We start from the raw sequence: 15,000 nt of genomic DNA, 5'->3' as shown, positions 1-15,000 counted from the left end.
TTTGTAACTCCTGGGGGCGATGTTCCCATGGTGTTAGAAGTAGACGCAGCATTGGCTGCTGTCAGGCGAGAAATTGGGCCGCCATCTTGAAGTGGTGATGAGGAGCCGGCGTTGTACCGAAACCTGTTACCCATCGGAATTTGTAACTCCTGGGGGCGATGTTCCCATGGTGTTAGAAGTAGACGCAGCATTAGCTGCTGTCACGCGAGAAATTGGGCCGCCATCTTGAAGTGGTGACGAGGAGCCGGCGTTGTACGGAAACCTGTTACCCATCGGAATTTATAACTCCTGGGGGCGATGTTCCCATGGTGTTAGAATTAGACGCAGCATTGGCTGCTGTCAGGCGAGAAATTGGGCCGCCATCTTGAAGTGGTGATGAGGAGCCGGTGTTGTACCGAAACCTGTTACCCATCGGAATTTGTAACTCCTGGGGGCGATGTTCCCATGGTGTTAGAAGTAGACGCAGCATTGGCTGCTGTCAGGCGAGAAATTGGGCCGCCATCTTGAAGTGGTGATGAGGAGCCGGTGTTGTACCGAAACCTGTTACCCATCGGAATTTGTAACTCCTGGGGGCGATGTTCCCATGGTGTTAGAAGTAGACGCAGCATTGGGTGCTGTCACGCGAGAAATTGGGCCGCCATCTTGAAGTGGTGATGAGGAGCCGGCGTTGTACCGAAACCTGTTATCCATCGGAATTTGTAACTCCTGGGGGCGATGTTCCCATGGTGTTAGAATTAGACGCAGCATTGGCTGCTGTCAGGCGAGAAATTGGGCCGCCATCTTGAAGTGGTGATGAGGAGCCGGCGTTGTACCGAAACCTGTTACCCATCGGAATTTGTAACTCCTGGGGGCGATGTTCCCATGGTGTTAGAAGTAGACGCAGCATTGGCTGCTGTCAGGCGAGAAATTGGGCCGCCATCTTGAAGTGGTGATGAGGAGCCGGTGTTGTACCGAAACATGTTACCGATCGGAATTTGTAACTCCTGGGGGCGATGTTCCCATGGTGTTAGAAGTAGACGCAGCATTGGCTGCTGTCAGGCGAGAAATTGGGCCGCCATCTTGAAGTGGTGACGAGGAGCCGGCGTTGTACCGAAACCTGTTACCCACCGGAATTTGTAACTCCTGGGGGCGATGTTCCCATGGTGTTAAAAGTAGACGCAGCATTGGCTGCTGTCAGGCGAGAAATTGGGCCGCCATCTTGAAGTGGTGATGAGGAGCCGGTGTTGTACCGAAACCTGTTACCCATCGGAATTTGTAACTCCTGGGGGCGATGTTCCCATGGTGTTAGAAGTAGACGCAGCATTGGCTGCTGTCAGGCGAGAAATTGGGCCGCCATCTTGAAGTGGTGATGAGGAGCCGGTGTTGTACCGAAACCTGTTACCCATCGGAATTTGTAACTCCTGGGGGCGATGTTCCCATGGTGTTAGAAGTAGACGCAGCATTGGCTGCTGTCAGGCGAGAAATTGGGCCGCCATCTTGAAGTGGTGATGAGGAGCCCGCGTTGTACCGAAACCTGTTACCCATCGGAATTTGTAACTCCTGGGGGCGATGTTCCCATGGTGTTAGAAGTAGACGCAGCATTGGCTGCTGTCACGCGAGAAATTGGGCCGCCATCTTGAAGTGGTGATGAGGAGCCGGTGTTGTACCGAAACATGTTACCCATCGGAATTTGTAACTCCTGGGGGCGATGTTCCCATGGTGTTAGAAGTAGACGCAGCATTGGCTGCTGTCAGGCGAGAAATTGGGCCGCCATCTTGAAGTGGTGATGAGGAGTATGGACCCAACACGTTGTACCGAAACCTGTTATCCATCGGAATTTGTAACACCTGGGGGCGATGTTCCCATGGTGTTAGAAGTAGACGCAGCATTGGCTGCTGTCAGGCGAGAAATTGGGCCGCCATCTTGAAGTGGTGATGAGGAGCCGGCGTTGTACCGAAACATGTTACTCATCGGCATTTGTAACTCCTGGGGGCGATGTTCCCATGGTGTTAGAAGTAGACGCAGCATTGGCTGCTGTCAGGCGAGAAATTGGGCCGCCATCTTGAAGTGGTGATGAGGAGCCGGCGTTGTACCGAAACCTGTTACCCATCGGAATTTGTAACTCCTGGGGGTGATGTTCCCATGGTGTTAGAAGTAGACGCAGCATTAGCTGCTGTCAGGCGAGAAATTGGGCCGCCATCTTGAAGTGGTGATGAGGAGCCGGCGTTGTACCAAAACATGTTACCCATCGGAATTTATAACTCCTGGGGGCGATGTTCCCATGGTGTTAGAAGTAGACGCAGCATTGGCTGCTGTCAGGCGAGAAATTGGGCCGCCATCTTGAAGTGGTGATGAGGAGCCGGCGTTGTACCGAAACCTGTTACCCATCGGAATTTGTAACTCCTGGGGGCGATGTTCCCATGGTGTTAGAAGTAGACGCAGCATTAGCTGCTGTCACGCGAGAAATTGGGCCGCCATCTTGAAGTGGTGACGAGGAGCCGGCGTTGTACCAAAACATGTTACCCATCGGAATTTGTAACTCCTGGGGGCGATGTTCCCATGGTGTTAGAAGTAGACGCAGCATTGGCTGCTGTCAGGCGAGAAATTGGGCCGCCATCTTGAAGTGGTGATGAGGAGCCGGCGTTGTACCGAAACCTGTTACCCATCGGAATTTGTAACTCCTGGGGGCGATGTTCCCATGGTGTTAGAAGTAGACGCAGCATTGGCTGCTGTCAGGCGAGAAATTGGGCCGCCATCTTGAAGTGGTGATGAGGAGCCGGTGTTGTACCGAAACATGTTACCCATCGGAATTTGTAACTCCTGGGGGCGATGTTCCCATGGTGTTAGAAGTAGACGCAGCATTGGCTGCTGTCAGGCGAGAAATTGGGCCACCATCTTGAAGTGGTGATGAGGTGCCGGCGTTGTACCGAAACCTGTTACCCATCGGAATTTGTAACACCTGGGGGCGATGTTCCCATGGTGTTAGAAGTAGACGCAGCATTGGCTGCTGTCACGCGAGAAACTGGGCCGCCATCTTGAAGTGGTGATGAGGAGCCGGTGTTGTACCGAAACCTGTTACCCATCGGAATTTGTAACTCCTGGAGGCGATGTTCCCATGGTGTTAGAAGTAGACGCAGCATTGGCTGCTGTCAGGCGAGAAATTGGGCCACCATCTTGAAGTGGTGATGAGCTACCGGCGTTGTACCGAAACCTGTTACCCATCGGAATTTGTAACTCCTGGGGGCGATTTTCCCATGGTGTTAGAAGTAGACGCAGCATTGGCTGCTGTCACGCGAGAAATTGGGCCGCCATCTTGAAGTGGTGATGAGGAGCCGGTGTTGTACCGAAACCTGTTACCCATCGGAATTTGTAACTCCTGGGGGTGATGTTCCCATGGTGTTAGAAGTAGACGCAGCATTGGCTGCTGTCAGGCGAGAAATTGGGCCACCATCTTGAAGTGGTGATGAGCTACTGGCGTTGTACCGAAACCTGTTACCCATCGGAATTTGTAACTCCTGGGGGCGATGTTCCCATGGTGTTAGAAGTAGACGCAGCATTGGCTGCTGTCACGCGAGAAATTGGGCCGCCATCTTGAAGTGGTGATGAGGAGCCGGTGTTGTACCGAAACCTGTTACCCATCAGAATTTGTAACTCCTGGGGGTGATGTTCCCATGGTGTTAGAAGTAGACGCAGCATTGGATGCTGTCAGGCGAGAAATTGGGCCGCCATCTTGAAGTGGTGATGAGGAGCCGGTGTTGTACCGAAACCTGTTACCCATCGGAATTTGTAACTCCTGGGGGCGATGTTCCCATGGTGTTAGAAGTAGACGCAGCATTGGCTGCTGTCACGCGAGAAATTGGGCCGCCATCTTGAAGTGGTGATGAGGAGCCGGTGTTGTACCGAAACATGTTACCCATCGGAATTTGTAACTCCTGGGGGCGATGTTCCCATGGTGTTAGAAGTAGACGCAGCATTGGCTGCTGTCAGGCGAGAAATTGGGCCGCCATCTTGAAGTGGTGATGAGGAGCCGGTGTTGTACCGAAACCTGTTAACCATCGGAATTTGTAACTCCTGGGGGCGATGTTCCCATGGTGTTAGAAGTAGACGCAGCATTGGCTGCTGTCAGGCGAGAAATTGGGCCGCCATCTTGAAGTGGTGATGAGGAGCCGGCGTTGTACCGAAACCTGTTATCCATCGGAATTTGTAACTCCTGGGGGCGATGTTCCCATGGTGTTAGAAGTACACGCAGCATTGGCTGCAGTCACGCGAGAAATTGGGCCCCCATCTTGAAGTGGTGATGAGGAGCCGGCGTTGTACCGAAACCTGTTACCCATCGGAATTTGTAACTCCTGGGGGTGATGTTCCCATGGTGTTAGAAGTAGACGCAGCATTGGCTGCTGTCACGCGAGAAATTGGGCCGCCATCTTGAAGTGGTGATGAGGAGCCGGTGTTGTACCGAAACCTGTTACACACAGGGGCGTCACTAGACCTAATACTGTACTGGGGCACAAATAATTCATGTGAGCGTGCAAAGCTAAATCACTAGTGTCTCAAAGGGCTTCACAAACCACTACGACATCCTCGGTAGGCCCAATAAGGGCAAGGAAAAACTCACACCCAGTGGGACGTCGGTGACAATGATGACTATGAGAACCTTGGAGAGGAGGAAAGCAATGGATGTCGAGCGGGTCTAACATGATACTGTGAAAGTTCAATCCATAATGGATCCAACACAGTCGCGAGAGTCCAGTCCAAAGCGGATCCAACACAGCAGCGAGAGTCCCGTTCACAGCGGACCCAGCAGGAAACCATCCCAAGCGCAGGCGGATCAGCAGCGCAGAGATGTCCCCAGCCGATACACAGGCGAGCAGTACATGGCCACCGGATCGGACCGGACTCCCCTCCACAAGGGAGAGTGGGACATAGGAGAAAAAGAAAAGAAACGGCAGATCAACTGGTCTAAAAAGGGAGTCCATTTAAAGGCTCGAGTATACAAATGAGTTTTAAGGTGAGACTTAAATGCTTCTACTGAGGTGGCATCTCAAACTATTACCGGGAGGGCATTCCAGAGAAAACGCTCTATAGCCCGCAGACTTTTTTTGGGGCTTTGGGAATCACTAATAAGCCAGAGTCCTTTGAACCCAGATTTCTGGCCGGGACATATGGTACAATACAATCGGCAAGATAGGATGGAGCTAGACCATGTAGTATTTTATACGTAAGGATAAGGATAGTTTACACCATTTACGCGAGCGTTCTTCTTCTTCTTCTCCTCTTTGGCCTTGCCGTTTAACCATCAAACAAACGCCATGGGAACATCGCCCCCTGGAGTTACAAATTCCGATGGGTAACAGGTTTCGGTACAACACCTAGACTGACAGTTGACAGCTAGAAAACACAGATGGTGTTAAAGGCCTACTGAAATGAGATGTTCTTATTTAAAGGGGGATAGCAGGTCCATTCTACGTCTCATACTTCATCATCACGCGATATTGCCATATTTTTGCTGAAAGGATTTAGTAGAGAACATCCACGATAAAGTTCGTAACTTTTGGTTGCTAATAAAAAAGCCTTGCCTGTAGCGGAAGTAGCAGACGATGTGCGCGTGACGTCACGGGTTGTGGAGCTCCTCACATCTGAACATTGTTTACAATCATGGCCACCAGCAGCGAGAGCGATTCGGACCGAGAAAGCGACGATTTCCCCATTAATTTGAGAGAAGATGAAAGATTCGTGGATGAGGAAAGTGAGAGTGAAGGACTAGAAAAAAATAAAGGCAAGGGCAGTTGGAGCGATTCAGATGTTATTAGACACATTTACTTGTGTAGCCGAGTGTCCCGGGTTCGCCTCTATAGTGTACTTATATAATAATAAACGGTAGACCTTAGAGCAGGTCCGGTAGGCACCGCTTCTTTAATGTGAACTCCTTTACACCTCTCTCTCCACAACCACACACCCTACGTCACAGCCCCACGTCAACTCTGAAAGGACAAAACTCCTCCTCCTCCTCACACTCTCTTAACTGGGGACACCCTGGACTGTTTGTTACACTAGGATAATTCTGGAAAATCCCTCATCTGCTTATTGTGTTACTAGTGTTTTAGTGAGATTATATGGTCGTACCTGAAAGTCGGAGGGGTGTGGTGACCACCAGTGTCTCAGAGGGAAGCCACGTTTCTCGACAAGCCAAGGCATCCAGGTTGAGATTTTTTTTTCCTTCCACGGTGTAAGCATCCGACGGTCTGTGGCGGCCGGTGGGAGGAGGCATGAGAGTCCGCAGCTGCAGGATTAATGATGCAATTTCTCTGCTCATGTCTACGGTAAGAGCTGAATGTAAACAAGGAAACACCGGCTGTGTTTGTGTTGCTAAAGGCGGCCGTAATACACCGCTTCCCACTTACGTCTTTCTTCTTTGACGTCTCCATTATTTATTGAACAAATTGCAAACGATTCAGCAACACAGATGTCCAGAATAATGTGTAATTATGCGATTAAAGCAGATGACCTATACGCGCACAAGTCATCATACCGCGACGTTTTGAACAGGATACTTCACGCGAAATTTAAAATTGCAATTTAGTAAACTAACCCGGCCGTATTGGCATGTGTTGCAATGTTAGTTTATACATCAATGATGAAATATTATCAGACTGCCTGGTCGCTAGTTGTGGCTTTCAGTAGGCCTTTACCGTACTATTTTTTGTATTTTGTGAAAAGAGTGTGTGCATATTGTATATTGTTCTCTGCAAACCTATGAAATGTTATATTTTTTATTCATTATTTTGTCAGAATGCTCCAGAATGATTCATTTGTATGTGAAAATCACAAAGAAATCTTCTGGGGGAGGATGACCCCCCTACAGGGGTTTGGTTTACAAACTTTCAGCCCCACCTAAAACAAAATTCACCGGCCGCCACTGATTATGATGCATTCTCATTTTAGGCAAAGTATAAGACAATACTTTCTTAACAGTATAAATGCAACCAGGAATAAGTCTTCAAGTAACAATATTCAAATACTAACATTGTTGGGCAAGACAGAATTTGGTTTTATTCTGAATCCAGTGAAACAGATTGGTGGTTTTATGTGATATAAAGACTTTCAGGTGTTTATATATGTTTATGTTAAAAGATTTGGCAGACACTTGAATCCAAAGCGACATATATAAAAAATATACAGGAATGGGAATTTTCCGTGGAATTCCGCCGATTTTGGCGCCGCCAGGTAGGAGTGTAACGGTACGTGTGTTTGTATTGAACCGTTCTCGGTACGGGGGTTCCGGTTCGGTGCGGAGGAGTACCGAACAAGTGCCACACGAACATATGAAGAAGCCGCCTATGCTAAAGTCTTAACAAGCTGCTCCGCTCCGTTCTGCCTCTGTCTCCTGCACAGCACCCTGCATTGTCCATCCCACACAACCATCTCATTGGTTACAACCGTAGCGGTAACAGCCAATCAGCAGTGCGTATTCAGAGTGCATGTAGTCAGCGCTTCAGCATCGAGCAGATAGGCGTTTAGCAGGTGAGCAGCCAAGTCAACTAAATGGTAAATGAGTTGTACTTGTATAGCGCTTTTCTACCTTCAAGGTACTCAAAGCGCTTTGACATTCACCCATTCACACACACATTCACACACTGATGGAGGGAGCTGCCATGCAAGGCGCCAACCAGCACCCATCAGGAGCAAGGGTGAAGTGTCTTGCTCAGGACACAACGGACGTGACGAGGTTGGTACTAGGTGGGATTTGAACCAGGGACCCTCGGGTTGCGCACGGCCACTCTCCCACTGCGCCACGCCGTCCCTAAACTACTTTCTAAACATCACTATGAGGCTGTTGACCTTCTAGAAACAAACTGCAGCTCAGCTCACACACAGTCCTGGCTTTAGGTGAAGGCTAGTTAGCTTTTAGCGTAACGTTAGCACATTTTGCGGTGTGTGTGTTGATTGAGGTGTGTTGAAGCAGCAAAAAAGGACATTATATTAAATGAAGAGTTTGCGTCTCTGATAGTTTATATAATAATGTAAGTGCATCATTAAGCCTACATGAACTCCATGGTGTTCAGGGATGAATAGTCTCTCCTATTGCTACTGTACTATTTTTTCAGCTATAGTTACATGAATCATTAGTAATGTAGCAGCCTGGTTTTGAATGGCAGGGTCCCTGCTATCACATGTTGATAAAAATATAACATTTACATAATAAAAAACAACTACAGGCTTCCCAAATGCTGTAATAAATTAAGCATGATGAGTTGACTTGAAACTGTTTAATGTTGCACTTTTTATATGTAGAAGAAAAGTTGTGTCATTTTATTTCATCTAAGCCAGTGGTTCCCAACCTTTTTGTATCCGCGGACCGGTCAACGCTCAATAATTTTTCCCGCGGCCCGGGTGGGGGGATGGATTTATTTATTTATTTTTTTTTTTTTCTTTGTCATGAAAAAGGGACGTTTTTGTCATGAAAAAGGGAGGTTTTTGTGGTTGGTGCACTAATTGTAAGTGTATATTGTGTAATTCATTTTGATTTAATAAAAAAAAAAAAAAATATATATATATATATATATATATATATATATATATATTTTTTTTTTTATTAAATCAAATCAAAAAAAAAATATATATATATATATATATATATATATATATATATATATATTTTTTTTTTTAAATAAAAATTAATAAAAAATTATTCTGCGGCCCGGTACCAATCGGGCCACGGCCCGGTGGTTGGGGACCATAGATCTTAGCAACAACTTGAGGCAGTTTAATGTGGATTAACGTGGGCAGAATTATTATAGTGTTCTCAATGTTAAAAGGATCAAGCCATTGTTTACAAATTTGGTAAATAAATAACCCCAAAATTTTTATTTTGTTGTTTTCTTACTGTACCGAAAATGAACCGAACCGTGACCTCTAAACCGAGGTACGTACCCAACCGAAATTTTTGTATACCGTTACACCCCTACCGCCAGGGTCATCATCAATGATCATCATCAATGTTTATTTATATAGCCCCAAATCACAAATGTCTCAAAGGACTGCACAAATCATTACGACTACAACATCCTCGGAAGAACCCACAAAAGGGCAAGGAAAACTCACACCCAGTGGGCAGGGAGAATTCACATCCAGTGGGACGCCAGTGACAATGCTGACTATGAGAAACCTTGGAGAGGACCTCAGATGTGGGCAACCCCCCCCCTCTAGGGGACCGAAAGCAATGGATGTCGAGCGGGTCTAACATGATACTGTGAAAGTTCAATCCATAGTGGCTCCAACACAGCCGTGAGAGTCCCGTCCACAGGAAACCATCTCAAGCGGATCAGCAGCGTAGAGATGTCCCCAACCGATACAGGCGAGCGGTCCATCCTGGGTCCCGACGAGCGGTCCATCCTGGGTCTCGACTCTGGACAGTCAGTACTTCATCCATGGTCATCGGACCGGACCCCCTCCACAAGGGAGGGGGGGACATAGGAGAAAGAAAAGAAAAGAAGCGGCAGATCAACTGGTCTAAAAAGGAGGTCTACTCAAAGGCTAGAGTATACAGATGAGTTTTAAGATGAGACTTAAATGGGTCATTTATGTGAATCGTTTAAATCCAGGGAGAAAATTATAGGGGGGTTAGGTACTCGTGGTTTTTGTCTCTGCGTTGACCTAGTTATCAGTACAAGGCAGAGAATTCCCGCCAAAAAAATAATGCCAATGTGTGAAGGAACCAGATTGGCTCGCTCTACTATCAGCTGACAACATCAACCAATGACATTGCCCGTTATAGACGTCTGCACGCCTTGTTTGCCGGCAATATCTAGTCCCTGATCCTTAATTATTGTGAGCATTTCTGAACTCGTATTCCGTTTATATTGGTTGTGTAAACTTGTATACATACATTTCATCACATGATACATTTTTATGAAAATATTTGCTAATAAATGTGACATTTTGGTCAGGAAAATATTGTTAGATTTACACTCAAAATAGCATCCTAAGCTAACATAGATTTCCAAATTTTTATAAGTTAATGTAGGACATCTCAACTTTATCTTTTTGAAGCTGAATGTACGGAGGATGAATTACTGCTTCTAAAAGCAAGCACAAAGAAGAGGCTCAAATATTGGAGCAGACGGAAGCCGATAGAGCGAGGTGAAAGCGACTCGGAATTGGCAAAATTGTGATGACATCACGACTATTGTCGACAAATAGAATTGTCGGCGACAAATTTTATTGTTGACATTTGATCGGGATGGGAGGATTAACGGCAGACATGCCAGATAGGAATGTATTGGTAGAGCAACTTTCGAGGTATCTTCCATGTATGGATTGATTGATTGAAACTTTTATTAGTAGATTGCACAGTACAGTACATATTCCGTACAATTGACCACTAAATGGTAACACCCCAATAAGTTTTTTTTAACTTATTCAATTCATGGGAATGTTGTTTGTGAATGGAGATGTGAATGAGATGGCGGTCTCCAGAGGTGGGTAGTAACACGCTACATTTACTCAGTTACATCTACTTGAGTAACTTTTGGGATAAATTGTTCTACAAGTAGTTTTTATGCAACACACTTTTACTTTTACTTGAGTATATTTATAGAGAAGAAACGCTACTTTTACTCCGTTTCATTTATCTACATTAAGCTCGCTACTCGCTACTTTTTTTTATGGATCTATTAATGTTTGTTTTGGTTATGACAGAGCTTCAAAGTAGGAACTACACATGTCTGCGTTTCACCAATCAAATGCAGTCACTGGTGACGTTGGACCAATCAAACAGAGCCAGGCGGTCACATGACCGTGATAAGTAAAACCCGACATAAACATGTTGACAAACTTATTGGGGTGTTACCATTTAGTGGTCAATTGTGCGAAATATGTACTGTACTGTGCAATCTACTAATAAAAGTTGCAATCAATCAATCAAAAGTCTAAAGGAAAAAAGACACTTTTTATTTCAACCGTACTTCCCGTCAAAAGCCTAAAGACTGACCGCACAGTTCCTGTCTTCACAATAAAAGCGCCGCTTCATCGCGCCTGCGCTAACAAAATAAGAGTCTCCGGAAGCCAGCGCAAACAAGCTAGCAAGCTACGGAGTTTGCCGCCAATGTATTTCTTGTAAAGTGTATAAAAACCAATATGGAAGCTGGACAGAAAAGATGCCAAAAACCAACGACTTTCATGCGGTATTAGACAGAAAAGAGGAACTTTTTTTCTCCTCCATTTGAAAACGTGGAACGTCTGATTCCAACCAATGCAAGTCATCAGAATCAGGTAATACACCAACTTATATTCTTGTCTTCATGAAAGATGGGAATCTATATGTTAAACATGCATGTATATTCATTAAAACACCTTTAACATGTCAACAAAAACGGCAAAATAAATAAATAGAAATTATATACTGTATATATAAATGTATGTATATATATATAAATGTATATATATGATATGTGTGTGTAGAAATGATATGTGTGTGTATGTATATATGAAGTAGATCACCTCGACTTGGTCATTTATTAAGTAATTGATAAACACATTTTCCGTTCGGGCTCCAGTACTCTGGAATGCCCTCCCGGTAAAAGTTCGAGATGCCACCTCAGTAGAAGCATTTAAGTCTCACCTTAAAACTCATTTGTATACTCTAGCCTTTAAATAGACTCCCTTTTTAGACCAGTTGATCTGCCGTTTCTTTTCTTTTTCTTCTATGTCCCACTCTCCCGTGTGAAGGGGGTCCGGTCCGATCCGGTGGCCATGTACTGCTCGCCTGTGTATCGGCTGGGGACATCTCTGCGCTGCTGGTCCGCCTCCGCTTGGGATGGTTTCCTGCTGGCTCCGCTGTGAACGGGACTCTCGCTGCTGTGTGTTGGATCCTCTTTGGACTGGACTCTCGCGACTGTGTTGGATCCATTGTGGATTGAACTTTCACAGTATCATGTTAGACCCGCTCGACATCCATTGCTTTCCTCCTCTCTAAGGTTCTCATAGTCATCATTGTCATCGACGTCCCACTGGGTGTGAGTTTTCCTTGCCTTTATGTGGGCCTACCGAGGATGTCGTGGTGGTCTGTGCAGCCCTTTGAGACACTAGTGATTTAGGGCTATATAAGTAAACATTGATTGATTGATTGATTGAAACGTTGAAAAACGTATTGGGGTGTTACCATTTAGTGGTCAATTGTACGGAATATGTACTGTACTGTGCAATCTACTAATATAAGTTTTAATCAATCAATCAATCAAATCAACGGATGCCTACTGAGCCTATGGTGCTGTTAAGTTATTGTGGCTCAATGTGCCATATTTTTATTTTATTTTAATGTACTATTATTTAATATATATTATTGTTTTAGTTGCTTAAGAGATATTCCTGGCTCTGAATTTGCTCATTTCTATTTTTATGTTTTTGTGCATTATTTGTTGCCGTAATCAGGTTACTCATCAGTTACTCAGTACTTGAGTAGTTTTTTCACAACATACCTTTTACTTTTACTGAAGTAAATATTTGGGTGACTACTCCTTACTTTTACTTGAGTAATACATCGCTAAAGTAACAGTACTCTTACTGGCTACTCTACCCACCTTTGGCGGTCTCTAGAAAATAGCCTTCCAATCTTGTGATTGCAGAAATAATCAATAGTCACACCATTATTCGAAACAAAAAGGCTCCCAACATTGTTTCAAGGAGGCCCCGCCCACATGGTTGAAGTTGATTCGCAACCAAAACTGAAATGTAAACAAACGTTTCCTGGGAACTGTGGAGAATGCATATATTTCAAAGAGTTCTTTCTTTATTCATAGTCATGTTTAAAGCAGCTAATAGTTTCCCATGTGTACTCTTTTTGCTTGTATCTTATGTCCGCAAGTAAACTCTGTGCTTTACCTTGAAGGGTTTGGAATGTGGGAGTAAAGCATACTCATTTTTTACCTTGTCATTATTAGACCAATGAGGCTGTATGCCTTTCTGGGCAGGGTGGGGGCTGTTTTGGTATTCAAAAAGTTGTCTCTTCCTGTTTGATTTTCAGACCGCTTCTTGATGCCGCTATTAACCCAGTGTAGGACTGGTCTCCTAAAGGTTTAGTAAAACTTGATAGTGTTCCTATTCTGTCTTGATGGTCCTTCTTACTCTGCATATATGTCATCTGAAAGAACTTGGGATTGACCAGTGACTTGTATTCCCTGAGAGGAAGACTGGTCAGATGCAACAGAACACGTTTGATTTGTAAACAAAATGACAAATTTAGTTAATTTGTGATGTTTTTCCGAATGCGTTCTTCTCCGCAGGGACGTGGACGCGGCGCTCGGCAAAAAGCGACGCGGCCGAGCGCAGCGACTCGCACCCCCGGGAGATCCGGCCGGCGCCTTCCAACTTAAAGGCCGACGTGTGGCAATACTTCGGCTTCTACGACGTGCCCGACGGCAGCAGACTGGACAAGAGCCACTGCATATGCAAGATGTGTCGCTGCAAAATCAAATACTTGGGCAACACGTCCAACATGAGAAGCCACGTGACTCGGTTCCACCTGGCCGAGGCGCTGGGGAGACGGCAGGCCGCCGCGGGCGACGCCACAAACGCTGACCCCACAACCCTCGAGGAAGCAATTAGTAAGTCAATTTAAATGTACTTTTGTCCTTTAGTACTTTGTGGGTATCAGGGAAACTTTTCAGTTTATACGCTTCAGGTCTAAGCAGTATTTTTGTACTATTTTATTGTTTATGTTCCAGTTCTACAGTACCATTACCTTAACCTCTTGAGGCCCAAGCTGCTTGTTTACGTGCTTTTTTATTTCTCTTTGCTATTTGGGCTTATTGGACCATAATTACAATACAAACTAAGAATCTTCTTTTGATATGATGTACTTAGTCCATAAGTACACACATGTGTACATTATATTTAATGACATGCTAATTCTTATTTTTTGACTTTTTTTCCAAATTCCATTGTATCTTATACTCTCCTGACACCACCAGGTGGCAGTATAAGTGTCCACATAAGTGGCCATAAGACCCCAATTCAGTAGTCTACACAATTTTGGAAATAAGAGCTAAAAGGTGCTGTCCACACATGTGGCCACGAAGCCTCTTTAATACAGGGGTGTCCAAACTTTATGACTAGGGTGCAGCTTTAGACATTAAATGAATTGGGCAAGGGCCGAAAGCCGACTGCATGTAAAGTAGTTTATATATATATATATATATATAGGGCTGGGTGATATGGACAAAAAAGTATATCACAATATGTTTTTGCTTAAACTCTATATTCGATTGTAGAGGTTGCCCTCTAATGGGTTCTTCAGAGCGCCACACACTACCACGAGAGCCCGGCTTTCAGGGTTACAATACTGTTTTATTTTCATAAACTCGTGCAAGTCTTTTGCTTTCCAGCAAAAGGTTTTCTCTGCGTCTGTGTCTCTCTCTCTGTGGCTCCCACTCCAACTCCGTGTCTCATTCCGGCTGCTGCTAATAAAGGCGACAGGTGATTTGATAGCAAGGCCCACCTGGGCCGTCTACTCACCCGTCCCTGTCTTCGAGGCCGGTCCTGGCACACCCCGTTCTACAGCGGGCCACGCCCCCCTCCACATCGATATACAGTCGTGGTCTAAATTTTACATACACTTGTAAAGAACATCATGTCATGGCTCTCTCCACCTGGGCCATCTACTCACCCGTCCCTGTCTTTGAGGCCGGTCCTGGCACACCCCGTTCTACAGCAGGCCACACCCCCCTCCACATCGATAGACAGTCGTGGTCTAAAGTTTACATACACTTGTAAAGAACATCATGTCATGGTTGTCTTGAGTTTCCAATAATTTCTACAACTCTTATTTTTTGTGATGTAGTGATTGCAGCACATATTTACTGGTCACAAAAAACATTCATGAAGTTTGTTTCTTTTATGATTTTTTTTATGGCTCTACTGAAAATGTGAGGGTCAAAAGTATACGTACAGCAATGTTAATATTTGCTCAGATGTCCCTTGGCAAGTTTACCTGCAATAAGGTGCTTTTGGTAGCCATCCACAAGC

General features: G+C 45.3%; 2 protein-coding genes across 2 annotated transcripts in view; both read left to right on the top strand.

The window, feature by feature from the left end:
- The window catches only part of LOC133562665 (uncharacterized), a 62,812-nt gene that overhangs the window by 19,172 nt on the left and 28,640 nt on the right, over nucleotides 1-15,000 (top strand). The window contains exon 5 of the mRNA XM_061916636.1: nucleotides 13,260-13,580. Coding sequence (XP_061772620.1) covers nucleotides 13,260-13,580 — 321 coding nt within the window. The remainder of the gene's footprint in view (nucleotides 1-13,259; nucleotides 13,581-15,000) is intronic.
- LOC133549191 (uncharacterized) overlaps nucleotides 1-15,000 on the top strand; it is a 24,660-nt gene that overhangs the window by 1,689 nt on the left and 7,971 nt on the right. Inside the window, exon 2 of the mRNA XM_061894380.1 lies at nucleotides 13,260-13,580. Within this exon, the coding sequence (XP_061750364.1) occupies nucleotides 13,260-13,580 (321 nt within the window). The remainder of the gene's footprint in view (nucleotides 1-13,259; nucleotides 13,581-15,000) is intronic.

The sequence above is a fragment of the Nerophis ophidion genome, linkage group LG01 (assembly GCF_033978795.1).
Source record: "Nerophis ophidion isolate RoL-2023_Sa linkage group LG01, RoL_Noph_v1.0, whole genome shotgun sequence".
Lineage (NCBI taxonomy): Eukaryota > Metazoa > Chordata > Actinopteri > Syngnathiformes > Syngnathidae > Nerophis > Nerophis ophidion.
Note: the sequence above shows the minus strand (reverse complement) of the source record. Positions and strands in the feature narration are given on the sequence as shown.